This window comes from Macaca mulatta, chromosome 8 (assembly GCF_049350105.2).
Source record: "Macaca mulatta isolate MMU2019108-1 chromosome 8, T2T-MMU8v2.0, whole genome shotgun sequence".
Lineage (NCBI taxonomy): Eukaryota > Metazoa > Chordata > Mammalia > Primates > Cercopithecidae > Macaca > Macaca mulatta.
Window position 1 is genome coordinate 9,110,849 of NC_133413.1, and position 26,052 is coordinate 9,136,900.

Below are 26,052 nucleotides of genomic sequence, written 5' to 3' on the forward strand. Positions count from 1 at the left end.
CAAAGTGTAAAACCCCTTCGATATTTTGCCTACAATCCTGAGGGGAGAGGATGATATTACTCCCAATATGGAAGAAGGCGTACACCCCCCTGGGACACTACGCCCAATATTCACGTTGGGAAATGATGACAATATGCCCAATATCGCAGGGGATGTACACCCACCCTAGCATATTATTCCTTATATCGAGAGTGGGAAAAGAAGCTATTACTCCCAATAACGCAGGGGCTGTGGCTGTACACCCCTCCTGTGATGTTTTTCTTTATATCCTGGGGAAGAGAGGATGATATTACACCCAATACCGCAGGGAGTGGACACCCACTCAGTGATGTTGTTCTTAATGTACTCCACCTCCCACCACCAGGGATATCGTTCCTAATATCCAGGGGAAGAGAGGATAACATTATGCCCAATATTGCTGGGGAGTATACACACCCTCTGTGATGTTTTTCCTAGTATCCAAAGATAGAGACGATGATATTACTGGCCATATCGCAGGGGGTGTACACCCTTCTGTGATATCGTTTTTGACGTTCAGTTGGGGGAGACAATAACATTAATCCCAATATCGAAGAAGGTGTACATACCCCTGTGATGTGGTTCCTAATGTACAGGGGAAAGAGAAGAATATTGCTCTCAATATCGCAGGGGATGTAACCACCCTGTCCCCCCTATATTCTCCCTAATATTCAGTGGGTTGGCGGCTGACAGTACTCCCAATATCCCAGAAGGTGCACACACACCTGTGATATAGTTCCTAATATCCAACGGGAAAGAGGCTGAGTTTACTTTCGATATCACAGTGGGTGTACACCGCCCCCAACCCCAGGGTATTGTTCCTAATATCCAGGCGGGAGGAAGATGATATGGCTGACAATATCGAAGGGGGTGGACACCTCTTCTGTGATATGGTTGCTGATATCCAGGGGGTGAGTGGATGATGTGTACACCCCACCTTTGATATGAATCGTAAAACCTAGAAGAAGAGAGAATGATATTGCTTCCAAAAACACACGGGGTGTACACCCACCCTGTGATATTGTTCCTGTCATCTAAAGGAAGAGATGACGATACTACTCCCACTACCGGAGAAGGCACATACCCCCCTGTGATATTGTTCCTCATAACTTGTAGGGGAGAGCATGATATTACTTCCAATATGACAGTGGCTTGACACCCAGTCTGTGATATTGGTTCTGCACAACAACTCTGTGCCCCTCGTTTCCCATGTGTTCTCTCCTCACTGTTGGAACCTCGGGGGAGGCTTTGTCTTTGGTTACAGATGAAGACACGAGGGGTCTGAGAGGTTAAGAAAGTTTGTTACTGGAAAGGGGTCCCAATCCAGACCGCAAGAGAGGTTTCTCACGGAAGAAAGAATTCGGGGTGAGTCCATAAAGTGAAAGCACCTTTATTAGGAAAGAAAGGAATAAAAGAATGGCTACTCTGGCCGGGCGCAGCTGCTCACTCCTGTAATCCTAGAACTTTGGCATGCCGAGGCAGGTGGATCACCTGAGGTGAGAAGTTCGAGACCAGCCTGGTCCAACATGGCAAAACCCTGTCTCCACTAAAATACAAAACATTAACGGTGTGGTGGCAGGTGCCTGTAATCCCAGCTACTAGGAAGGCTGAGGCAGAAGAATCACTTGAACCCACGAGGTGGAGGTTGTAGTGAGCCAAGATCATGCCACTGCATTCTAGTTTGGCCAACAGAGCAAGACTCCATCTCAAAAAAAAAAAAAAAAAAAGGAAAAAAAAGAATGGCTGCTCCATAGGCAGAGTGGCCCGAAAGGCTGCTGGTTGCCCATTTTCGTGGTTATTTCTTGATCATACGCTAAACAAGGGTTGGACTATTCATGAGTGTTCCAGGAAAGGGGTGGGCAATTCCCAGAACTGAGAGTTTCTGCCCTCCCTTCCGAGACCATGTAGGGTAACCTCCAGATGTTGCCATGGCATCTGTAAACTGTCGTGGCGCTGGTGGGAGTGCCTTGTAGCAGTTAACGCGTTATAATTAGCACATAATGAGCTGTGAGGGCAATCAGAGGTCACTCTCGTGGCCATCTTGGGTTTGCGGCTTTGGCCAACTTCTTTACTGCAACCTGCTTTATCAGCAAGGTCTTTATGACCTGTATCTTGTGGGGACCTCCTATCTCATCCTGTGACGAAGAATGCCTAGCCTCCTGGAAATGTGGCCCAGCAGGTCTCAGCCTCCGTTTACCCAGCCCCCATTCAAGATGGAGTCGCTCTGGTTCACGTGCCTCTGACAAGTTGGCCTGGGTTGAGCGTTCCCTAGTGTGCGGTTGTTGGAGCTATTCCTAGGAGTAAGAGGGATTGTCAGTAGGAAACAGGCCTGTTAGCCCTGGGGCTGGCACTCTGCCCCACTATGTCGGTCTCATTTTAGTGGTGACAAAACTGGGGCTCAGAGACATCAACTCCCTCATCTCGAACCCCCAGACTGTCAGTGGTGGGCTGGGGTTGGAATGTGGGGCTTGAAGACCCATCATCTCCTCTGGTCCCCCAGTCTCTGCTGCCCAAGAGGAACAGGATCCCAGGATCCAGGCCCCTCATGGCACCAGCCAGGGTGGGTGGAGATGGGAAGGCACAGTTCCAAAGCCCCCCGGACTCTGAGGCAGGTCGGGGGCCGAGAGCAAGCCGGACCTGCGGACCCCACCCCGAGAAGAATGGCTGCAGGCCCGGCCCAGCGGGCAGGAGGTCTGTGTCCTCAGTCAACGTGACGGCGCTTCCCACTCCTCCAGCCAGGCCGTGCCGTCTTCACGTTTCCAATCATGCGGCCTCCTCTCCAATTCCCAAGCCCAACCCACAAAGACAGCGATCTGGGGTCCACGTGAGGTTTGTCAGCAGCTCTGACCCGCTGCTTCCCGCCAGTCTCGCGGCCGGTTCTGGAAAGCTCTCTGCTGCCCCCTGGTGGGGAGGCTCGGGGCAGGGCTCTGGCTGCAAGCATGGGGTCCGAGAACCTCCTGGCTCTGTCACCTCTGCTGGGTGGCAAACCAACCCAGGACTGAACCAGTGACACCTGTGGCGCTCCCAGAACCTCCCGGCTCTGTCACCTCTGCTGGGTGGAAAACCAACCCAGGACTGAAGCAGCAGATGGCTGCCTGATTCCCTATGATCAGAGCTCCGCCCACTGGCAAGTCTCTCTCCGGGCCTCAGTTTCCCCTTCCATTAAACGAGGGGCTTGGGGGATACCAAGGAGGGGTAACAGCTTAGTGAGGATGGCAGGTTTCTTCTGGGGAGATGAAAACATTTTGAAAGTAGATGGCGTGAGTGGTTGCACAGGACTGTGAATCCACAAATGCCACCACATTATTCGCGTTGAAATAGTTCATTGCATGCGATGTGAATGTCACCTCATTTAAAGTGTTTAAAAGAGGGGCCTGGGAGAGTGCAGTGTATGTGAGAATCACGTGGGACACCCACAGTCTCTGAACCTCGGTTTCCTTGCTGTAAACTGGCAAAGAGACCGTGCGAGCTGTGTTCCCTAAGGCCAAGAGATTCCAACAAGGAAAACCTGGGATTCCAGGGACTGGGATGAGGGCCGGGGACCGGAAGGGGAGGGGTGTGTGGGGATGGCTTGGGGGCAGCCCAGATAAGGCTTTCAATACTGCGCAGCAGCATCTACACAGGCAGAGATCCCTGCATCTCACTTCCCGCAGGGCTGACCAGTGGCCAGAGGTGGGACTGGCCAGGCTCAGCCCAACCAAGTCTGGGAGCAGAGGACACTGAGTGAGGGATCCCCAGGGCCACCCTCACTGGCCTGTGGCTTTCCCGACACCACAAGAGAGGTCCAGGAGCTGACCTTGGGTCCTAATGGGGGACACCTTCCTGGCTGCAGGCTGGCAGGGCGGTGTGGTGGTCAGTGTACTGGGCTCTGCGTCTCTGCCCCTACCTGCTGTGTGACGGTGGGCCAGACACCTAACCTCTCTGTGCCTCTATTTCTTCAATGGCAAACAGGGACACTACCAGCCCCCACATCCGGGCACAGTGGCCTGAAGGTTAAAGTCAAGGGCGGCACGAGACCTACAGCAAAAGCTCTGAGCAGGGAGAGCAGGGAGCTGCCTAGAGAGTTCCACCACCATCTCCCCTCTGGCCACCGAGGAAACCGAGGCTCATGGTGACCTGGCCCAGGTCTGTTGAACTCACGGTCCTTCTCATCCCCAAGATCAGAGGGCTGCCACCAGGGAAGGAGCTGGCCCCTAGACACAGCCCAGGAAGCACACAGGGAAGGATGCCCTGGGGACTTCGGTATGTTATTGCAAAGAAAAATTTATTGCTATTTGAACCCTGCTTTCATGCCCCATTTCCCAGAAAATGAGCCACGGGAGACACCAGGAGAGGGAGGAGACCATCCTCCTTGCACAAAACCCACTCCCTCGGATGCTGTCCTCAGCGAGGGTGGCTGGGGGCCAACCAGGGGGCCCACCCGCAGAGTGGCAGAGGAGGCAGGTTGACCCTGCAGACGTTGAGCTCTGTGGCGAAGGTCCTGGCCTTCTGGTAGAAGAGGAGCGACTTCTCACGGTCCAGGAGGAAGTTGTGGGAGACGGTGGCCGGCCGCGTGTAGATCTTCAGCTGTGCCTTCTTGTTGCCCAGGTCCACGGCGGCTGCCAGTGCCAGCTGGTAGTACTCAAACGGGTCCTGAAGGGGACAGGTCATGCTCAGCAAAAGGGGGACTCGGAGCCCATCTTCCCAGAAGCCATTTCTGTCTCCAGGTCATTCCACATGTCCAGCCAATGCTGGCTCAACCCATGAGCCCCGAAACCTGTTACACTGCTGTGGTCTCAGCTGCAGGAAGTGGGGACGACCCTGACACCACTGGAAGCCTTCCTGACTGTCCCTACGCCCCACTCACCCCAACCGTCCTGCCCCAGTGCCACCCTCTCTGCAGGCAGTGGCTGCTTTCCCCATGGGCCGAGGTCAGGGCAGATCCTGCCTGCTTTGAGAGTTCCATGCAGGACCCGTGGCTCCGAGCCACAGCAGGGGCACAGCATTGAGTGACCCAGGCTCCCCTCTGGCCCCTGTCCATGCTGACCATTTCCAGGCCCTCCACGGGACAGGCCAGGTACAAAACCATCTCACAGGTGTCCTCTCTGGCAATGTTCCCTGAAATATTGACGGAGTGTGACGCCCCAGACATCCACTCCCATTTTCAATGCATCTTTGGCCCAAACTCACCATCCCTGGGTTGGGATGCCGCCTCCCAGACCTCCTCCTTCACCCTCGCATTCCCCACCCGGCTTCTCCCCAGGCACCTCCTCCACCTGAGGGTCACCCAAGGAACCTCTCTAAGACCCATGCCTGGCCTGTCCTTTACCATCTCAAGATGGCTCCCAGGGTCAAGGACAAAGTCCAAGATGCAGCAGTCCATTCCCCCACTGCCCCGCCCCACACACGGAGCAGGGGCATGAGAAGGCCCCGAGTCACCGCCACTGCTCATCCAATGCCCCCGGCCCAGCCGAACACTGGACTCTGTGCTGGGTGCGTGGCTGAGCCTAACGTCCTTGCTCCCAGTCTGAGGGACCTGGGAGTAAACACTGACCACACAGGGTGGCCCAGGCTGTGGCAGAGGGAAGCCCAGGAGCCTGTGGGGGGCCCAGGAGGCCCCAGACTCAGCCGGGGGTGGAAGGCAAAGGCTTCCTGAAGGGGTGGGGGCATCCCAACGAAACAGGAAGGAGCCAGCCAATGCATATGTCTCTGCGTGTGCCTGTGCCTTTGTGTGCCTGTGCGTGTGTCTGTGCGTGTTTGTGTGCCTGTGTGTGCGTGTCCCTGTGTGTGTCCCTGTGTGCATGTCTGTGTGTGCACCTGTGTGTGCGTGTCTGTGTGTGCGCGTGCCTGTGTGTGCGTGTGCCGGTGCCCGTGTGCATTTGTGTGTGCATTTCCATGTGCCTGTAGTGTGTGCAACAGCTAGTGAGTGGCAGGCTGAGCCAGGACACACTTAATCTTCCCTATTCCAGGGCTCACTCTCACGTGTACACTAAAGGGGACCCCATTTTAGAGGCAATCGGCAAAGATGCCCATTTACCCCTGCCTCTCTGCCAGCCTTCCAGGCCCCATGCAGCCCGGCGTTTTCTCCTACTCCTCTGGGCCCTGGGTCCAGAGCCTCCTATACAAGGAGGAGGGTGTAGCCTTGGAAAGACAGCCGCCCTTGGGGAATTCCAAGGGGCCTCCCTGTGGGAAGCTGGCCTGCGCTGACAGCATAGTCACGATGAGGCCCAGAGGGCTGTGCATGGGAAGGAGGTGAAGGAGGCCTCTGCCCCTCAACCCCAACCGTGGACTTTGGCCTCTCAGGTACTACTTGGCCCTTTCCTTCCTCCTGGGCAGGCGGAGTGGGCGGCAGGCTTGACCAAGAGAGATAAAGGCCTCTTCTGGGAGGCCCATCTCCCTGGGTCCCAGGCGAGCCCCTGAACGGTAAGTAGCGTCCCTCTGGGTCTGACACTTGGCACCTCCCTGTCTGGCTGGGACTTGGGAGGCCACAGGGACCACTTCTGACCACCAGGTGTCGCCAGCACTGGGCGGGGGCCTTCCGGGCAGCCCCAGGCCTGCGGTGGGGGATACGATACGGGGCGAGGTCGTAGGGCTGCCCCAGCTCCTCATGTTGTTCTAAGGACCCCAAGATCTCGGCCCCTGGACTGTAGTGCCCTGGCCCCTCAGCCCATAAGGAGCACTGACGCTGTGCCGGTGCGATGCTAAGGAGGGGCGGTGCCTGCTGGGCAGAGGGGTGGAGACACGCCAGGTCTGAGTCTGACAGTCCCAGCTCTCCACCCCTGCAGGGCTGGGGGCAGAGGGAGCACAGCACCTCCGCTCCAGACAGACGCGACCCAGCAAGGCCTCAGCCTGGCTGGCTGGGGCCCCGCCCCACTGCACCTGCCCTGAGCTGGGGTTTCCCTGTCTGTGAACCCGATGGTAAGACACTGGTCCCACCCCACCCTTCCTGGGTGATGTGAAGATTCAAGGTGTCTCGGGACTCCAGGAAGGAGTTGCTCAGTGCAGGCTGGCACCCTGGGCAGGCTTCCTAGAGGAGGCGCCAGGGTTTGGGTTGGATCTTGCAATGTGGATTCAATGTGAGGATGATGCCGTCCTCTGAAATGTCCTTCTCCCGACCCTGTTTTCTTTGTTAAATGCAACTTGACACTTGACTGTCAAGACTCAGTTTTGGTGTCACCTCCTCCAGGAGGGTCCCCCTGACTACAATCCCCCTTCTTTACCCAGAGGCCACCATTGCCCACTCATGTGTCAGCCTCCCTGGCTGAGACTGAGTTCTTGAGGGTGGGGCCTGGTCAGCTTGGGAGCTGGGTTGTATCTGCTAACATTGCCGGTTCCTCCAGCCGCGTGCAGAGCTCCAGGGAGGCCACTGGGCCATTCCTAAGGCAGGCTGGAACCCAGGCCTCTGGGTCAGGGTAGAGATCCCACTCCAAGGGGGCCGGGAACACCCCGAGCCCTGCCCCTCCCCACCCACCTTCAGGTCATAGAAGATGATGTCACCGAGCACCAGGTACACCGTCACGTAGTAGAGGGTCTCCTCGTCGAACTCCAGTGGCGAGTTGCAGAGCTACAGGGCCTTGAGGTAGAACTGCTCTGCCAGCTTGCCCTGGCCCAGCTGATGGTGCAGGACAGCCAGCCTGTGGTAGGCCACGTGCTCGTTCAGCCGGTCCCCTGGGGTGCAGGCCAAAGGGGCAGGTGTGAGGACGCGGCTCCCTGGGGCAGGGAGGGCACAGGCCCCTCAGGAGCAGGTATGCAGACCCCGGGCAGCACACCTGGCTTGCCTCCAGGCACCTGTGGTCGCCTGGGCAGCTCTGGCCAGTCCCTTCCAGGTTCCCAGACTCACTTTCCCATCTGCAAAGCAGAACTAATAAGGCCTGCCCCTGTCTACTGTGAGGCTTTGGCAAAGTCGGACTTGGATGGCCCAGCTCTGTGCCTACACATAGCCACCTGCCTTTGCTCACTGGTTTTAACCAGGGGAGCCCAAAAGCCATGCAGTCCAGGTGCTCCCGGGCACCCCGGCTCCAGGCAACCCACAGACGTGACATCCGACTCCTCCTGCGTGTGTCACAATCAGAGCCCCCTACTTTGGGGAGTCAGCTGCACACCTACTGTGTACTGGGCCACGGGGCACAAGGTGCTGGGGCATGCGGCCTGCCTAGGGTTCCCTGTCTCTGGAGGGGGACAGATGACCCTGGCACAGCACCAGGGGATGCCCGGCCTTAAGGGGCAGACTGCTGGAAGGGGAACTGGGATTTTATCAGCCAGAGAGCCGTGTGGTTGATGAGGTTGGGAAGGGCACAAGATAAAGGGAATGTGCCACTCAGCCTGGCACATACAGGGACCAACGAGATGCCTGGCATGTCTGGAAGGCAGAGGGCACACTGGACGGCCCTTGTGGTCAGCAGCAGGAACAGGCAGAGGAAGCAGAGCTCAGTCAGGCAGGGAGCTCTGCACTGCGTGAGAGACCTCGGGCTGTGCCCCACAGCCGGATGGGGAAGCCAGTTGGGCAGATCTGCCTGCCTGGACAGGAGACCAGGAAAATCCAGCAGCTGTTTCAGCTCCTGCCCTGCAGACCTGGAGGCTGGGCTCTGGCAAAGTGTGGGTCCTGGCAGGGTGGGGGCTCAGGGGACTTACCCAGAGTGATGCTGAGTGCTAGGGCCATGTAGGCAAACTCCAAGCCATCCTGGGGCTTCTCCAGTGTGGCCAGGAGTGCCACCAGCTTTTTGCACAGCTGTAGCTGCAGCTCCGCCTTGCAGTTGCCCGTAGTCACTGCCAGGGCCAGGGCCAGGACCCGGTCCTACCACACAGGCAGGTGGGGTCAGGTTTCCTGCAGCACCCACCTTGCCCAGCGCCCTCCTCAGAGCTCAAACATGTGCTTGGAGCTTCCCACGCCCCAGCTACCCCTGCACCTACACACAGCTCTGTGCTCTGGGATAACACACAGTTCAGACACCCAAGTTGGGGGCTGAAGAGTCACCTGAGGCCCATCCAGCTACACCCAGCAGCCTCAGACCAGCCTCTCCCACCTGGGCACCAGGGGTCTGACTGGGGGGAGCCAGCACTCCTCTCTCCTCTAAAAACACCACATTTATCTGTGCCCAGGGCTGAGCCACACCGTGAGCTCAGAGGAAGGGAGAAGCCGTCCCACTTCGGGGTGCAAGCAGACCTGGGCCTCCCACTGACATGCTGTGTGTCCTTTGACATGTCCCTGTGCCTCTCTGAGCCTGTTTCCTCATCTGGAAGATGGGGACAGGACTTCTCGCTCATGGTTGCTTGAGATCATCAGGTACAAGGGTAGAGCCATTGTCACATCCAGGCCCCAAACGTTTGTCCCGGGCAGGGGCACGGTCAGTATCATTCCCGGTGAGAACACTTGGAAACTAAGCATGTGCATGGGTGGCCCTGCCTCCAGGTGGGAGGCCTCTGCCCTGCCACAGCTGTGCCTCAGCCCTCCAGGTGCCCCCCTGAGGCCCACCCACATCAGCCCACAGGCCAGCTCACCCGGTAGAAGGACACGGCTTTCTCCCGCTCCCAGGCCCCATTGAAGAAGATGTCTCCAGCTGCCTCAAACAGCTGCAGCCCCAGGCTGGGGTCGCCTGTGTACAGGACCACATTCTGTGCCACCTGAAAGGAGACAGAAGTTCCCTCAAGACCCACACCTGGCGAGGTGGCCACGCCCACCTTTGCCAGCCTCCTTCCTCTCACACACTACAGGTACACCTGAGCATTTTTCAGACCCTGTGCATTAGGGCTGCCCCCACCACTGGCATGAGGACAATGAACTGATGCACCTGAGTGCCAGGAGGTGACTGAGCAGCTGCAGCCCAGGAGCCCGACACCTGTGAATCCTACCACCAGGGCTAGCCCTAGCCCACTCCCCCTGCACTCAAACCAGTCTCCGTGGCCCCCAGATTGCTGGGAGCCCAGCCCCTGGCTCCTTTCTGCGTTGCCACATCCCTGCCACATCAACAGCGTTTGTGGGTGGGCCTGGTCCCCTCTTGGCCATGAGCTCTTGATCCCTCTTCTCAGCTCAAGGAGGTATACAGCAGATGCTCAATAATGAAAGCTTCACCAGGCTCGTGGGCTTCACAATTTGTTCCAGATCACACTGTGTTTGGGAAAGCCTCTGAAAACAGCCACTATGATAGATTCATTTTGTAAGGAGATGTGCCACGTGTCGCTTGGAGCAAGTTCTTCTGTGTGTTAACTGAGTGGTCACATTATTTGAGCATGTGCTGTATACCAGCAGGTGCTGGGCACTGTGAGGGGCCGCGCCTCTGCCCTCAGGGAGAAGATGCTGGCCACTGGGGGAGGATGTGAGGGAACCAATTGGAGGGAGGGAAAAGCACACAACAGGTGCTCAGCAGTGGCTTAGGAATGAGTGGATGGATGGATGAATGGATGAGGAGAGGTACACACATGGATGGATGGATGAGTGTGTGGATAGATTAATGCTGGGATGGATGGATGGATGGATGGACGGATGAATGGATGGACGGACGGGTGGGTGGATGACGGGTGGATGGATGGATGGATGGATGGGTGGATGGATGGATGGATGGGTGGGTGGATGGATGGATGGATGGATGGATGGATGGATGGGTGGAATGATGTGTGTATGTCTGTATGTATGTATGGGTGGGTAGATAATGTATGGATGGGTGGAGGGTAGACGATGTATGTGCATATGGATGGATAGATGGTGGATAGACGAATGTATGGATAAACAAATTGACAGATAGATGAATGGAGGGATGGATTAATAGGTAGATTGGTGGGTGGATAGATGAATGACGGATGGATGGACGAACAGTGAATGGATGGATGGGAGAAAGGATGGATGATGGAAGGATGGATGGATGGATGAATGGATGGGTGAATGGATGATGGATGGATGGAAGGATGAACAGGTGGATGGATGGATGATGGAAGCATGGATGGATGATGGATGGATGGATGAATGGATAAATGGATATGTGGATGGATGATGGATGGATGGAAGGATAAACAGGTGAATGGATGGATGATGGAAGGATGAATGGACAGATGGATGGAACAACAGGTGAATGGATGGATAGACGGGTGAATGGATGGATAAAAGGATGGATGAATGATGGATGGATGAATGATGGATGGATGAACGGACAGATGGATGGATGAAGGGACAGATGGATGGATGAATGGACAGATGGATGGATGATGGATGGATGGATGGATGGATGATGAATGGATGGATGGATGATGGATGGATGGATGGAAGGATGAACAGATGAATGGATGGATGATGGAAGGATGGATGGATAAATGGATAGATGGATGAATGATGGATGGATGGAAGGATGAACAGGAGGTGAGTGGATGGTTGATGGAAGGATGGATGGATGACAGATGGATATATAGATGAATGGATAAATGGATGAATGGATGGTGGATGGATGAATGGTGGATGGATGGAAGGATGAACAGGTAGATGGATGGAAGGATGAACAGGTGGATGGAAGGATGAACAGATGGATGTATGGAAGGATGGAAGGATGAACAGGTGAATGGATGGTTGATGGAAGGATGAATGGATGGATGGATGAACAGGTGAATGGATGGATAGACGGGTGAATGGATGGATGAGAAATGGATGGATGATACAAGGATGGATGATAAAAGGATAGATGGATGAATGGACAGATGGATGGATGATGGCTGGATGGATGATGGATGGATGGATGGATGGATGGATAAATGGATGGATGGATGGATGGATGATGGATGGATGGATGATGGATGGATGGAAGGATGAACAGATGAATGGATGGATGATGGAAAGATGGATGGATGATGGAAGGATGGATGGATGGATGAATGGATAAATGGATGGATGGAAGGATCAACAGGAGGTGAGTGGATGGATGATGGAAGGATAGATGGATGATAGATGGATGGACAGATATATGGATGAATGGATAAATGGATGGATGGATGAATGATGGATGGATGGAAGGATGAACAGGTGAATGGATGGATGATGGAAGGATGGATGGATGAATGGACGAACAGGTGGATGGTGGCTGAATGAATGGATGATAAAAGAATGGATGGATGATGGATGGACGAATGGATGGATGGATGGATGATGGATGGATGAAGGATGAACAGGCGAATGGATGGATGATAGAAGGATGGATGGATGGAAGGATGAGCAGGTGAGTGGATGAATGATGGAAGGATGGATGGATGATGGAAGGATGGAAGAATGAACACGTGAATGGATGATGGAAGGATGGAAGAATGGATGGAGGGATGGATGAACAGGTGGATGGTGGCTGAATGAATGAATGATAAAAGAATGGATGGATGATGGATGGACGAATGGATGGATGGATGGATGATGGATGGATGAAGGATGAACAGGCGAATGGATGGATGATAGAAGGATGGATGGATGGAAGGATGAGCAGGCGAGTGGATGAATGATGGAAGGATGGATGGATGATGGAAGGATGGAAGAATGAACAGGTGAATGGATGATGGAAGGATGGAAGAATGGATGGAGGGATGGATGAACAGGTGAATAGATGGATGGATGATAAAAGGATGGATGATGAATGGGTGGATGGATGGACAGGTGAATGGATGGATCATGGATGGATGGAAGATGGTTGGTTGGATAATGGAAAGATGGATGGAAGGATGGATGGAAGGATGGACGAACAGGTGAATGGATGGATGAAGAGGTGAACTGAAGAATGATGGATGGATCGATGGATAGAAGGGTGAACAGTTGGATGGATGATAGATAGATGGAAGGATGGATGGATGGACGAACAGGTGAATGGATGGATGGACAGGTGAATGGACGGATGATAAAAGGATGGATGGATGATGGATGGATGGATGGAGGGATGGATGGATGGATGGAGGGATGGATGATGGATGGATGGATGGATGCGTGGAAAGACGAACAGGTGAATGGATGGATGATGGGATGATGGAAGGATGGAAGGATGGAAGGATGGATGGATGGATGATAGATGGATGGATGGAAGGACATACAGGTGTATGGGAAGATGATGGAAGAATGGATGGATGGATGGATGATGGATGGATGGATGGAAGGATGAGCAGGTAAAGAGATAGATGATGGAAGGATGAATGGATGGGTGGATGGACAGGTGAATGGATGGATAGATGGGTGAATAGATGGATGATAAAAGGATGGATGAATGATGGATGGATGGATGGACAGATGGATGGATGGATGGATGGATGGAAGGATGAACAGGTAAAGAGATGATGGAAGGATGAATGGATGGGTGGATGGACAGAAAGTGAACAGCACAGGGGTCCTCCTGCATCCCTTGCCACTCACCTGGATGTACAGGGTCCACCAGCTCGCTCTGCCGCAGGATGTAATAGATCTTCCCTGCTTGCAGCCAGGCATGCGCCTCCTTCTCTTTCTTCTGGAGGTCAATGAAAATCCCCAGACTTCGTTTGGTGTAGTCCAGAGCAGATCTGCAGGCCCTGGAATCAGAAACAGGTGTCAGAACAAGGGTTCTCATCCTCCTGGAACCAGTCTGCCTCCTCCCGTGGGTCTGGTGACAGATGAATCTGGAATGTGCAGACTGGGAACGGCCCTCTTGTGTGTGCAGTGTTCTGCCCTTCCCAGGCTGCTGGGAGGGCCAGGGTGAACACACACGGCGTGGAAAAGATGAAGGACATCCTTCTGAGGGAATCGAGCATCATGCTGCCCTGTGGCAGGAGGAGTGTGCTAGTCCATCTCCCCTGCCTCCCAGACATGGCCTTTGTCTTCTCCAGACGCACCAGGTGCCGTTAGTGTTCAGAGGCTATCTCGGTGGATGGTTCTCAAGGTGTGCAGGCATCACAGTCACCCGGAGGCCTGTCTGTATAGCTTGCTGGCCCTGCCCCCAGAGCTTCCAGCTCCACAGGCCTGGGGCAGGCCCTAGAACTCCCACTTGCCACAAGCTCCTATGTGACATGGATGCTGCTCTACTGGTCCAGGGACTACACTTTGAGAAGCATGGCTCTAGCACACTGGCCCATTTTCCTTCTGTGAACCTGAGGCCAAGACTGGAGCCAGTCTCCCGGGTCCTCATGGAATCTGGCTCCTTCCCTGCTCTCTCAGTAAGTCCGACACTTGATGGGGTGTGACTGCGGCAATGTCACTGGGCCCTGTGGGTGGGGTGGCCAGGGCCATGGTTACCCCACCAGGTCAGGATGCTTGGGGGAAGCCGAGTAGGCCACATATGGGACGTGAGACCTTGAAACCCTGCCCCAGGGAAGCAGGTGACACAACTGGCTCTGTCTTCTGTGGGAGAGAAGCCACAGGTGGCTGCTGTGGTCACATTTAAGGGGACAGATGAAGGCCAGGAGTGAAGATTCGGGGCAGGCAGAGGTCAGATGACAAAAGCCACCATAGTAGGAAGAACAGCCCAGAGTGCACGTACTGCCTCTGCTGGGGTGGAGATGACCTTTGACCCAACAAGGGAGGCTCAAGCTGGGACTCACGGGCCAGCAGCAGCCCTGGGACGACCCCAGGCCCACCAGCTCAAAGCATCTGATGCCAAGGAACCAAATGATCAAAAGGAGAGGGGCTGCTGGGGTCCTGGGCCAGCTTTCTTGTGCCCCCCTCCCTGCCCTGCCTGCCCCCACCCCACCACTGCAAAGCCAGCCCTTACCGCTTGTTGCCCAGGACAGGTAGAGTTGACTGATGGTCTCCAGGAGCTGCCCCTCCAGCACCTTGTCGGCCACCTTGCGGGCCAGGGAGAGCTGGAGCTCATGGTAGATGACACACTGGGCCTCGCTGGGCATGACGGTGCTGTAGAAGTAGCACAGCCACTGGACAGTCCGCAGCTGGCCTGGGCAGAAGACAAAATGGAAGACGTTAGTCTCCCAGCATTGAAGCGAGGCTGGCTGGGCTCGGAGGCCCCTGCGCTGTGCTTGCCTCTTTCACACCTCCGTGAACCTGGGCCCCATAGGCGGGGAGACTGAGCGCAGACAGGCCATGCACCCGTGCCAGGGCAGACGCCAAGCACACCGTGACATGGGCACACCTTGGTGCAGAGGCTCACGGTAGAGGCCGGCCTTCTTTACAACTCCCAGGGCCGAGGTCCTGACCAGGCTCGGTGCCTGCACCAGGCCATCTATTTCTGCTTCACAAAGCCCCTCTGCCCAGGACCAGGGCTGCCTTCAGCCTGAGCTGATGAGGCCAGGGGCACAAGGAGCCCCTGTCGCAGATGGAACCCTGAGAGAGCAAAGCCAAGTGTCATGTCCGCCACACACGGCATCATATTGGGGGAATGGGGTTCAAAGCCGGCCCCTGGCATTCCCACACATGCTTCTCTCATGCAACCAGGCTCCCAAGCCACAGGCTCACTGGTCTCTCCCAAATCCAGGGCGCTGGGAACGGTGGAAAGTTTCTGATTTTCTAGTGCCAGAAACATTCCGGAGATTAACACAGGAAACCAGGTACGCCGAATGGACATCTGTTACACACGCCACCCAACGACAGCTGAATACACAGTCCTCTCGAGCACCCAGGGGACATTTCCCATGACAGACCATGTGCCAGGCCACAAAACGAGCCTCAGTGAAGGGAGAAGGACTGAGACCGAAGCAGAGGTGTTCTTCAGCTGTACTGGCACGAAACTGGAAATCAACAGTGAAGGAAATGTGGGAAATTCAAAAATATGTGGAAATTACACACTCCTAAACAACCAGTGAGTCAAAGAGACCATCAGGGAAACCGAAAACTAATTTGAGAAGAATGCAAACAAATGAACAGCCCGGGCCAGCGCGGTGGCTCACGCCTGACATCCCAGCACTGTGGGAGGCCGAGGCGGGAGGATCGCTTGAGTCCAGGAGTTTGAGATCAGCCTGGGAAACATGGTGAAATCCCGTCTCTATAAAAAAATAAAATATAAAAATTAGCTGGGTGGGGTGGTGCATGTCTGTAATCCCAGCTACTCGGGAGGCTGAGGCATGAGAATGGCTTGAACCTGGGTAGAAGTTGCAGCGAGCCAAGATTGCACCACTGCACCCCACCCTGGGCAATAGAGCAAAACTCCATCTTAAAAAAAAAAAAAATAGCAGTGTATCAAAAATTCCAAGATGCAGCTAAGGCAGTGCTGAAAGGGAAATTTATAACGGTAAATGTCTACATTCAAAGAAAGAAGAAAAATCTCAAATCAAAATCCTAACCTTCCACCTTTAGAAACTAGAAAAAGAATGAACTAAACCCAAAGCGAATAAAAGGAAGAAAATAATAAACATGAGAGTGGAAATGGGAAGTAAAAATACAGAGAATGGAAAAACAAGAGAGATAATCAACAGAACCAAAAGTGGGTTTTTTGAAAATAATAACAAAATTGACAAATCTTTCACCAGACTGACCAAGAAAAGAAAGATGGGACACAAATGACTAAAATCAGAGACTGAGCCCCATGGCTCACGCCTGTCATCCCAGCGCTTTGTGAGGCTGAGGTGGAAGGATTGCTGAGGCCAGCATTCAAGACCAGCATGGGGGAACATGATGAGACCCCATCTCTAATAAAAAGAAATAAATAAGAAATTAAAAACCCAAGTTTCTAAAATCAGAAATGAAAGAGGAAACATTATTGCTGACCTGACAGAAATAAAAGGATTCCATGAAAACACTACGAACAATTGTACACCAACAAATCAGACCATCTAGACACAACAGCCAACTCCTAGAAGGACACAAACTACCGAAAGTGACTCAAAAATGACCCCAAGTAAGCATGTGGGGTATCAGCCCCGTCCTCGGTCTCCTCGACCGTTCAGCGCAGGGTGGGGAGACAGGGAAGCATGATCCCCGTTCCCTGGCCTGCATTTCCAAGTCTGAATCCCCCAGCACCCCCGGGGACCGCCTCGTAGGAGGAGGTGCCACAGGCTATTGTGCCAGGAGCCACGGGAGGCTGCAGTGGGGGCTGGGGCGCTGGATTCCTGGAGGGTCTCCTTCCAGTGAGAGAATGCCCCTGGGGAAGAAGCCTGGGTCTGAACCCCCCACCCCTCCTTGGGCAGATGTGTGGGACCGGGGCCCCTTCACACGGTCTTTCCCAAAGTCTCATCCCTCCTAGGGCCAGGAGTGGGTGCCAGGCCTGTGCTGGGAAATGGGCAGATTTGGCCACAGCCCCTGGGGCTCTGGTCCAGGCCACAGGAGGCACCTCTGAGTGGTCTCACTATGCCATGACAAAGCGCTGCAAGGCAGAGGGGACCCACAACAGGATCCCTTGTCTCGGCCATTTCCCTGGACTCAACTTCCTCATCTATCCTCTGCGGCCTAGATTTCGGACAGCCCTGCCCACTGACTGTCCGTTCACTGCTCAGTCTGCAGTGACTGTTCGATAGCACTCCATGGCTCCCCAGTGCTCTTGGGGAAAAGGCCAAGCCACAGCCTGAGGCCCCAGGCCCTGCTTAGCTCTCCAGAAGAGCTTCTCACCATCCAGCACCCAACTCACCCACTCCTAACTCTGCACCTCCCTGCATAAGCCCTGCTCACTCACCCCTGCTCACACCCCACTTATCCCTGCTCACACTTCCGCTCACTCACCCCAATCACACCTCCGCTCACTCACCCCCACTCAGTCATCCCCGCTCACACTCCCACTCACTCACCCCATCACACCTCCGCTCACTCACCCCCACTCACTCATCTCCACTCACACTCCCGCTCACTCACCCCCACTCACTCACCACCACACCCCACTCATCCCCGCTCACACTCCTGCTCACTCACCCCCATCACACCTCCGCTCACTCACCACCACTCACTCATCCCCGCTCACACTCCCGTTCACTCACCCCCACTCACCCCACTCACTCACCCCCACTCAATCACCCCCACTCACTCACCCCCGCTCACACCCTCTTCATCCCCGCTCACTCACCCCCACTCGCTCACCCCTGCTCACACCCCACTCATCCCCACTCACACTCCCTCTCATTCACCCCCATCACACCTCCGCTCACTCACCCCCACTCACTCATCCCCGCTCACTCACCCCCACTCACTCACCACCACTCACCCCCACTGGCTTATCCCTGGTCCTTCACACAGGCTACACCACCAGCCCCTCCCCCACCACCTATTACTTGACTAAATCCTCTCAACCCTCTGGTCCCAGACTAAAGAGGCTTCCCTAACCCGGGGCCAAGTGCTGCCCCGCCATCATGCCACTCACCCTTTTGTGGCTTCTCTGGCCTAAAGCTCACATTCCCACGCTTAGTCCCTGCCACCCAAGGACCCCACAAGCCCCATTTGTGGGTGGGGCCTGACACACACTGCACAAGAGCTGCTTTTGCATGAACTGCTCTGCGGCTTTGGGCAATCACCCGCCCCGTGTCCTCTGTGAAGTGGGATGACAGGTGCGCAGGCTGCCAACATACCAAGCAGATAACACGGGCACAAGAACCGGCGTTCAGGGCCTGGCTCATGGAGGGGCCCCAAGTCCCAACTCAGCAGAGCCTGCCTTGATCCCAGGGTTATGGCTAGGGATTCCCAGCACGCAGGACTTTCTGTGCTCAAGGCAGCATGGTCCCTGGGCAAACTGGGAAGAGCTGGCTGCCCCAGTAGGGCAGAGGGCCTGGCCCTGTGTGGGAACCGCCTGTCTCCAGGGCGCTTGCCAGCATCTGCTGCTGGCCATGACTCAGCACTTTCAATGGTGGAAAAACCACCCCTTGTTTCTGAATCACAAACCCCAGGTGTGCCCTGACCCGAGTGGCCCCAGAAGGCGCACAGGAGGAACCGGGGCACTCACTCTCCATATGGCCCATCCCCACAGTGACCAGAAGGGCCCACTCATAGTAGCCCTTGCCCTGCTGGGCCGGACCCTGGTGGGTGCAGAGGTGGCCCAGCTGCAGGAGCACGTGGTGAAGTCCCGGCCACACTCCCTGCAGGGCAGCTTCGATAACAGCCGCACGGCCTCCAGGAGGTAGTGCTGGGCCATGCTGCTGGCACCCGCGTGCAGGCCAGGGTCCCGAAGTTGGCCAGCACCACTGCCTGGTTCCTCCGCTGGCCCAGGTCCTGAGCTGCCCGCAGGGTGCTGTAGTAGCCCTAGGCTGCCTGTCTCGTCCGGCCCAGCAGGGCAAGGGCTACTATGCCTTCAGAGCCACGTCTCTCTCTTGTCATCTAACCCATTTAAACTCTCCTTTCAAACTATATGCCAGACCTAACCACCTCTCACCTTTCTCATCATTTCCAACCAGGTCCAGCCCTCATCATAGCGCTCTGGGTTACTGCAAAAGCCTCCCAATCGCCAGGCACAGTGGGTCATGCTTGTAATCCCAGTACTTTGGTAGGCCAAGGCAGGTGGATCATCAGAGGTCAGGAGTTCAAGACCAGCCTGGCCAACATGGTGAAACCACTCTACTAAAAATACAAAAAATTAGCCAAGCATGGTCGTGGGCACCTGTAATCCCAGCTATTCGGGAGGCTGAAGCAGGAGAACCACTTGAACTCAGAAGGCAGAGGTTACAGTGAACCGAGATCGTGCCATTGCACTCCAGCCTGGGTGACAAGAGCGAAACTCCATCTCAGAAGGTTAAAAAAAAAAAAAGCCTCCCAACCCACTTCTCTCCTTACACCTTTCACCCTGCCCTGCATTCTACCTTCCACTCTCAAACATTTCAGGAAAAAAAAAAATTGTATCCACAGAGAGAGAAAGAGAAAGTACAAATGGGGTGAAATGTTTGGGGAATCTGAGGGAAGAGTATATGGGAATTCTCTGTACTATTTTTGCAAATTTCTATAAGTCTGGATTATTTTGAATTCAAGAGTTAGACAAAGAAAAAACAAAAACAAAAACAAAACACTATCTCCCTTTGTGAACCCATCCTGTCTTTCCCCTGGCAACTGAAGGACGCTCTCAACTAACACATCTATTTTTTCATGAACACTAAAAGAACCCTTGCCTAGTTTTGACTTTCTGTGCTTGACAGAAGAAGTGTGTGTGTGTGTGTGTGTGTATTTCATATATATGTGTGTGTGTATATATATGTGTGTGGTGTGTTTGTATATACAGAGAGGGAGAAATATATATGTGTGTATATATATATAAATATATTGTAAATTTGCAATGGTAATATATATATGTAAATATATGTGTGTGTGTGTGTGTAGATATATATAATACATACCCCATAGCCTGTCCTTAACCAGTTCTAAACTTAGTCGGAAAAACACATACCTCAGCAGAGAATTTCAAAATAATATGATGAATATTTTGATAGAGGGATGTGTTGCTATGGAACACGCTGCTAAGACACAAAACCTCTAGATGGGGCAATGAATGAATGAAGTTTTGCACCTATAGGCACCCCCTCTGATATCCCCTCAAACGTTTATACTTATATGCATTTGCTTCCCCCAGGACCCCTGTTTCATAAGGGTTAGTCCTAGAGCCTAGCGAGTTCCTACTACAGCTGGCACACATATGCCATTCAAGAAACAGTGGCTGAGTGAATGACGAGTTAAGAACCATTTGTCAGCCAGTGCTCAGTAATACAAAATACACTGGTACGCAAATTATATTTTTGTTGAAAGCAACGGCAGGATCACAAATTATCTTTCCAGAGAAAGCAAACCTCAAAAGCTTCTTTACCCTACTAAAGCACGTTCTAAGAAGCTCCCCTTATATAAAAGAAACCCTGGTAGTTGTGAAGGTGGCCCCCAGCTCTGACAGTCTTGAACCCTGCGGGCGCGGAGGTCACACAGCAGAAGAACAACAGAGGGAAGCATCATCAGGCTTCAAATATGTTTGAACCAGAGATGGCAAATAGGCTGCAGCCAACTGAAAACACCAGAGATTCATGGTGGCCACCTGAGGGGTTGTGCTCTTAAAAAACAAAAATAAAAAATAAAAATTAAAAAATTAAAAAAGGAAGGGGTCAAGAATCCATCAAGTCTGACTGAGACGTGTATCACTGACTAACACCCCCTATGGTAAAAGTACTCCGGTGCGCTTTGGGTACTCACAGCTTCTGCAGTATTCAAAGGCGTGTGTTTCCCTGAGACTAAGCCATGGGAATACCCCCAGCAACAATGCCAGGAGAAACGTGTAACGTGGATTTGGCTAGAAATACAGTTGTCTTTAACAAATTAACACTGTATAAATCCTGACTTATTAGAGCCTGCGAGAATGACATTCTCAATGATAACAGTTATCACTACAATCTCCAAACATCTGCGATTCTGCAAGGAGGAACTGTGACAGCGCAGGCCACATGTCCAGAATGCTTCCCAGACTGCCTGTTACAGAATACAAGAAATGAAACCCCCCCTAAGAATGCCTTCACTCACATTTAGCCAGTTGTTCCTTTGTGTGCATCTCTGTGCTAAAATGGCCATTCTTCCCCACAGCCTGAAGTCATACGCTAAAATAAATGAGACTCACATGAAGCCAGAACCGTGCAGATGCCAAGGAAACCAACACAAACGAAATGGGCTGGAGAGTGTGGCCAGGAGGATGGTACTTCCCAGGAAGCAATTACTTCATCTCTGCCCATGAAGCAGGCAGCTGTCACTGTCCCCCAGGCCCACGCCAGCCACTCGAAGTAGGTTCTAACCAAACTACCTCCAACAATCAACGTAAATATACCACATAATTGGCTTCTGAAAGGACACCTTGCAACCAACAAGAAACTGTTAGCACAACTTTGACAAACTGCAAATAAAAACCTTGGAAAGGGATCAACACTGCCACATTTTGACTCAAATACTGTTACGTGGTAGCACTGCAATAATTCACTGAAACAAAAGAATGAATGAGGAATATGTTTATAGGAATCAGAGGAAGCATGACTAATCATTTAAAGAAATAGGTCAAGAAACTGCTAGGTTCAGATGCTACCGTGAGACACTGTCAGGGCCTTAGGCAAATTCACTTCTCTTGGTACTGTTTCTAGGTTCATCAAAAACCAGCTTTGGACTAGGGAATCTGTTGCTTTCCAATGCCTTCCTTCTGCGATTCCAGCCCAGATTTTAGGACCGCTCTCCCACTTGGTATATGAAAGCACTTTCTATGTATAATAGCAAGAGTACATTTCTGTGTTGAATGTGGTTTGGGACCTACTCTATGAGGCAGAATATCATCATGTAATTTTAAGCATGACGACAAGGCACACTCTAGATAAGAATAACACATAAGATGTGGCCATACCCCTGCGCGTGCCTGGCAGGGAGATGGGGAAGTCTCATTTAATGAAGCCGGGGTGCCTGTTGCACCTTAACACCCTCAGTCCACATCAAGTTCACAACGTCTTTCTGACATCCAACCACAGGTATCACATACTTTTCCATACTTTCCACCCAAGATTAAAATATGCAGAGCACCGTGATAAAGACGCCTCCATCCCCAGCATGTGGGCTCTCGTTCTGTAGAATTACATACTTTCGGGGCAAAATGGTGACCAGGTTGCAGAGGCAAGCAAGACTGGGCTCCGTGGGGACAGCAGGCCCTGCAGCAGCCACCACTCCTGTCGCCACAGTCTGATGCAGCTGCAGAGAAGCTGTGGCTGAGGCCATTCACTTTGTGAGAGAACCGCACAGGAGGGGAAAGCTAGGGAAGGTAGGGACGAGGGCAATGTCAGGCTTCTGAGCCCAAGCCAAGCCATCGCATCCCCTGTGACTTGCACGTATATGCCCAGATGGCCTGAAGTAACTGAAGAATCACAAAAGAAGTGCAAATGCCCTGTCCCACCTTAACTGATGACATTCCACCACAAAACAAGTGCAAATGCCCTCTCCCACCTTAACTGAGGACATTCTACCACAAAAGAAGTGAAAATGGCCAGTCCTTGCCTTAAGCGATGATATTATCTTGTGAAATTCCTTTCCTGGCTCATCCTGGCTCAAAAAGCTCCCACACTGAGCACCTTGTGACCCCCACTCTTGCCCACCTGAGAACAACCCCCCTTTGAATGTGATTTTCCTTTACCTACCCAAATCCTATAAAACGGCCCCACCCTTATCTCCCTTCACTGACTCTCTTTTTCGGACTCAGCCCACCTGCACCCAGCTGATTAAAAAGCTTTATTGCTCACACAAAGCCTGTTTCGTGGTCTCTTCACACGGACGCACATGACAGGCAGGTGCAGAGCCAGGGAAGGATCTGTGATGAGAACAGAAAGAAATGCACCTCCCTGTACACACACTCGGATTTTATGACAATGTGCGCAGGGGGCTGAACTGGATGCCTGAGAACATTCCTCCAAGTTCTTTTGCTGATTTTCTAAATATTGGTGTAAAATCTGAACTCAGAAAATTTTTTTTAAATCACTTCAATCAACATCTTTGTCTGGTGCTCAGCATCATGTCTACATGATCATCTAGAAAACCAACTTCAGTTCTAAGGCTCACATCCTCCTATAAAGTCCCAGGGATTTCACCAGGGAATGCACCTCTCATTCGCATCAAGAACACACATAACTACCATTAAAGAAATGCTTAATTTGCTTACACAATTTTTTAAACACCCAGATTTGAAATACAATAGAGAAGACAAATTTTGATAGCTCTGCTTTCCAACTGCGAACCGCGGGTGGAGAAAATAACCTGCCATGATTTCTAACCAGTCAACAACCTGTCTTCCCTGGCTGCAGTAGGAGCAATCTTTCTGAGCTCAGGATGAAAAAGAACCCAGCTGGTTAGGGGACAGATAATCATCGGTTCTCAGCAGGCCTCCTGGGTCCCAAATCCCCATGTGATACCTGGAAGTAAAAAGCTATCAATGACCAAGCATCTGAACGCTTATCCCACCTCGCCGTCTGCTTCTCCTGCCATGCAAATTTAAAATTAATAAGCCTGATATTAGAGAACAGAGTTGGTGCTGCATCTGTCTTCCTAAAATTATGGATAATTACCAGCCCACAATGGCTTCTAATCAGATTTGAGTGGTCCCTTAGACAGGAAGCTAAAGTGCCTCAGCCCTAAACTGAGAAGAAAACAGAAACTGGAAGGCTCTAGGTTTGATCTTCTCTCCCTTGTTCTAAAGTTGCTGTTCCGAAATCTCCTTCTACTGTCTTGTTCATAAAATGTATGAGAAACAGGGAAATGTAAAGACATGATAGAAATGGCCACTTTCTCTAGGTACAAACTTTGTGAACATGATTTTCAGCTGCTGGGCTTTTTCTCCACAAACTGTGAGCCTGGAGTACATTTTCTCCCTCGTGGTTACACATTCAGAGTCAGGGAGGTGGCTTGAGCAGTAAAGAGGGGAGTGCAGTGAGAAGTGACCGGGCACTGAGAAGGGCAGACAGGGAGTCCACCTCGGTGGCCTGCAGCACTCCTGGGCCTCGACCTTTACTTTTCTATCTGTACAAGGGATCTAAAGGCCCGTGATTCTAGGCCACGACAGCTCTTCATACACACATACGCAAACATCACACGCTTATGTGAAAAGGTGTGACACTTGGCTGATTTCCTGAAGAAGTTGTCTTGTATCATTTCTACTCAAGTACTCCACCTCCTTCCAGACAAGTATCTGAGGATGATGGGCTATCCCACAGCAATATGTGTAACCTCTCCTGCTTAAGATCCCCGTTCACATAGCATTTTCCAAAAGCATTTGGTGTGAAGTGACAGAAGAAAGAAGAAGAAGGTTCTTTCAGCTCATTCATTCATTCACTCATTCATTCAACAAATATTGACTAACTATCTACGTGCCAGGCGCTGGTGATATACCAGGGAACATATATTTTTGTAGGTAGAGACAGACAACCAAAAAGAGTGATCAATGCTGAAGAGGAAAATATACCAGGAAACAGGAAAGAACAATACCCCTAGCCACCCTACACTGGGGTGACGTTAGCGTTACAAAATGGAAACAGCGGCCGGGCGCGGTGGCTCACACCTGTAATCTCAGCTCTTTGGGAGATTGAGGCAGGTGGATCACCTGAGTTCAGGAGTTCAAGATCAGCCTGACCAACACGGCGAAACTCTGTCTCTACTAAAAACATAAAAATTAGCTGGACGTGGTGGCACACGCCTGTAATCCCAGTTACTCAGGAAGCTGAGGCACAAGAATCACTTGAACCTGGGAGGCAAAGGTTGGAATGAGCCGAGATCAGGCCACTGCACTCCAGCCTGGGCGACAGAGCAAGACTCTGTCTCAAAAACAGTAAAAATAAAAATAAAATGTAAACAGAGAATAAGATACCAAAAGAAAGAACATGAACGATTAATTGTAACAAAAGCCTTTGTAAGCTGATACTTTCCTTCCTGGATCCTTGTCCCTTACAAATGGAAAAAAAGGGCGGGTAGGAGGTAGCATCAAAATGATGTTTTCGGATGGCTTCGGGTTTCAGATGTCTGACAGCCATACTCATGTACTTCAAGGAAAAAGCTCTAGCTCTATAAGCCATCTGGGCAATGGTTTCATGTCTCTTTTTTTTCCCCCAAACAGTTTTAAAATACAGGAAAACGTGTGTATTTATTTGGCTGCTCTGTGCCCGCACACGTGCAAACTGTGCTAACAGGTTTTTCCACGTTTTGCTGAATTTGCCAGCTTGCCATAAACAGGCTTCCATGTCTTAATTGTCTATAAATAGCACAAACACCCAAAAATGCAAATAAAGACAAGCTGTCCCTTCAACTGCTGCTGCCATGATGACAGCCAGCGACAATTGGCCAAATCAATACGTGGAGACTGAAGCTGTCCGGCAGAGAGCACAGGGCCAACTGCTTTTCCCATAGCATTTAAAGAAACAAGCGGAAACGGCTCTCCACACAGGACAGACACGTCCTTTGTTCTTTGAATAAATGCTGCCAATGCCCAAAATACTTTCTCCATCACACTATCTATATGGAATTCAAGTTCCTTCCAATACCATGAGTAACGCCAGTGATAGACTGTGTTTAGCCATAATGACCCATTAGCATTCTTTTTCCTCTAAAATGTTGAAATAATAACATTGAGTGAGCACTCACGAGGTGCCAGGCTCTGAGTTTGATCTCGTTTAGTTCTCATTGAAATCCTGTAAGATCAGTACCATATTCTCTTATTTTTCCTAGATGAGGAAACTGAGGCA

The 26,052-nt window shown here is 52.3% G+C and overlaps 1 protein-coding gene across 6 annotated transcripts in view; it reads right to left on the bottom strand.

Moving 5' to 3' along the window:
• Window positions 1–4,263: 4,263 nt before the first annotated feature.
• Window positions 4,264–26,052, bottom strand: part of LOC114680170 (SH3 domain and tetratricopeptide repeat-containing protein 1-like) — a 131,242-nt gene continuing 109,453 nt past the window's right edge. For all 6 annotated transcript variants that reach the window (XM_077942953.1, XM_077942957.1, XM_077942952.1 and 3 more), the window contains 6 exons: window positions 14,685–14,864; window positions 13,358–13,509; window positions 9,496–9,618; window positions 8,629–8,791; window positions 7,469–7,665; window positions 4,264–4,650 (listed from right to left, as the gene is read on the bottom strand). In XM_077942953.1, the coding sequence (XP_077799079.1) occupies window positions 7,562–7,665; window positions 8,629–8,791; window positions 9,496–9,618; window positions 13,358–13,509; window positions 14,685–14,817 (675 nt within the window). In that variant the 5' untranslated portion in view covers window positions 14,818–14,864 and the 3' untranslated portion in view covers window positions 4,264–4,650; window positions 7,469–7,561. The remainder of the gene's footprint in view (window positions 4,651–7,468; window positions 7,666–8,628; window positions 8,792–9,495; window positions 9,619–13,357; window positions 13,510–14,684; window positions 14,865–26,052) is intronic.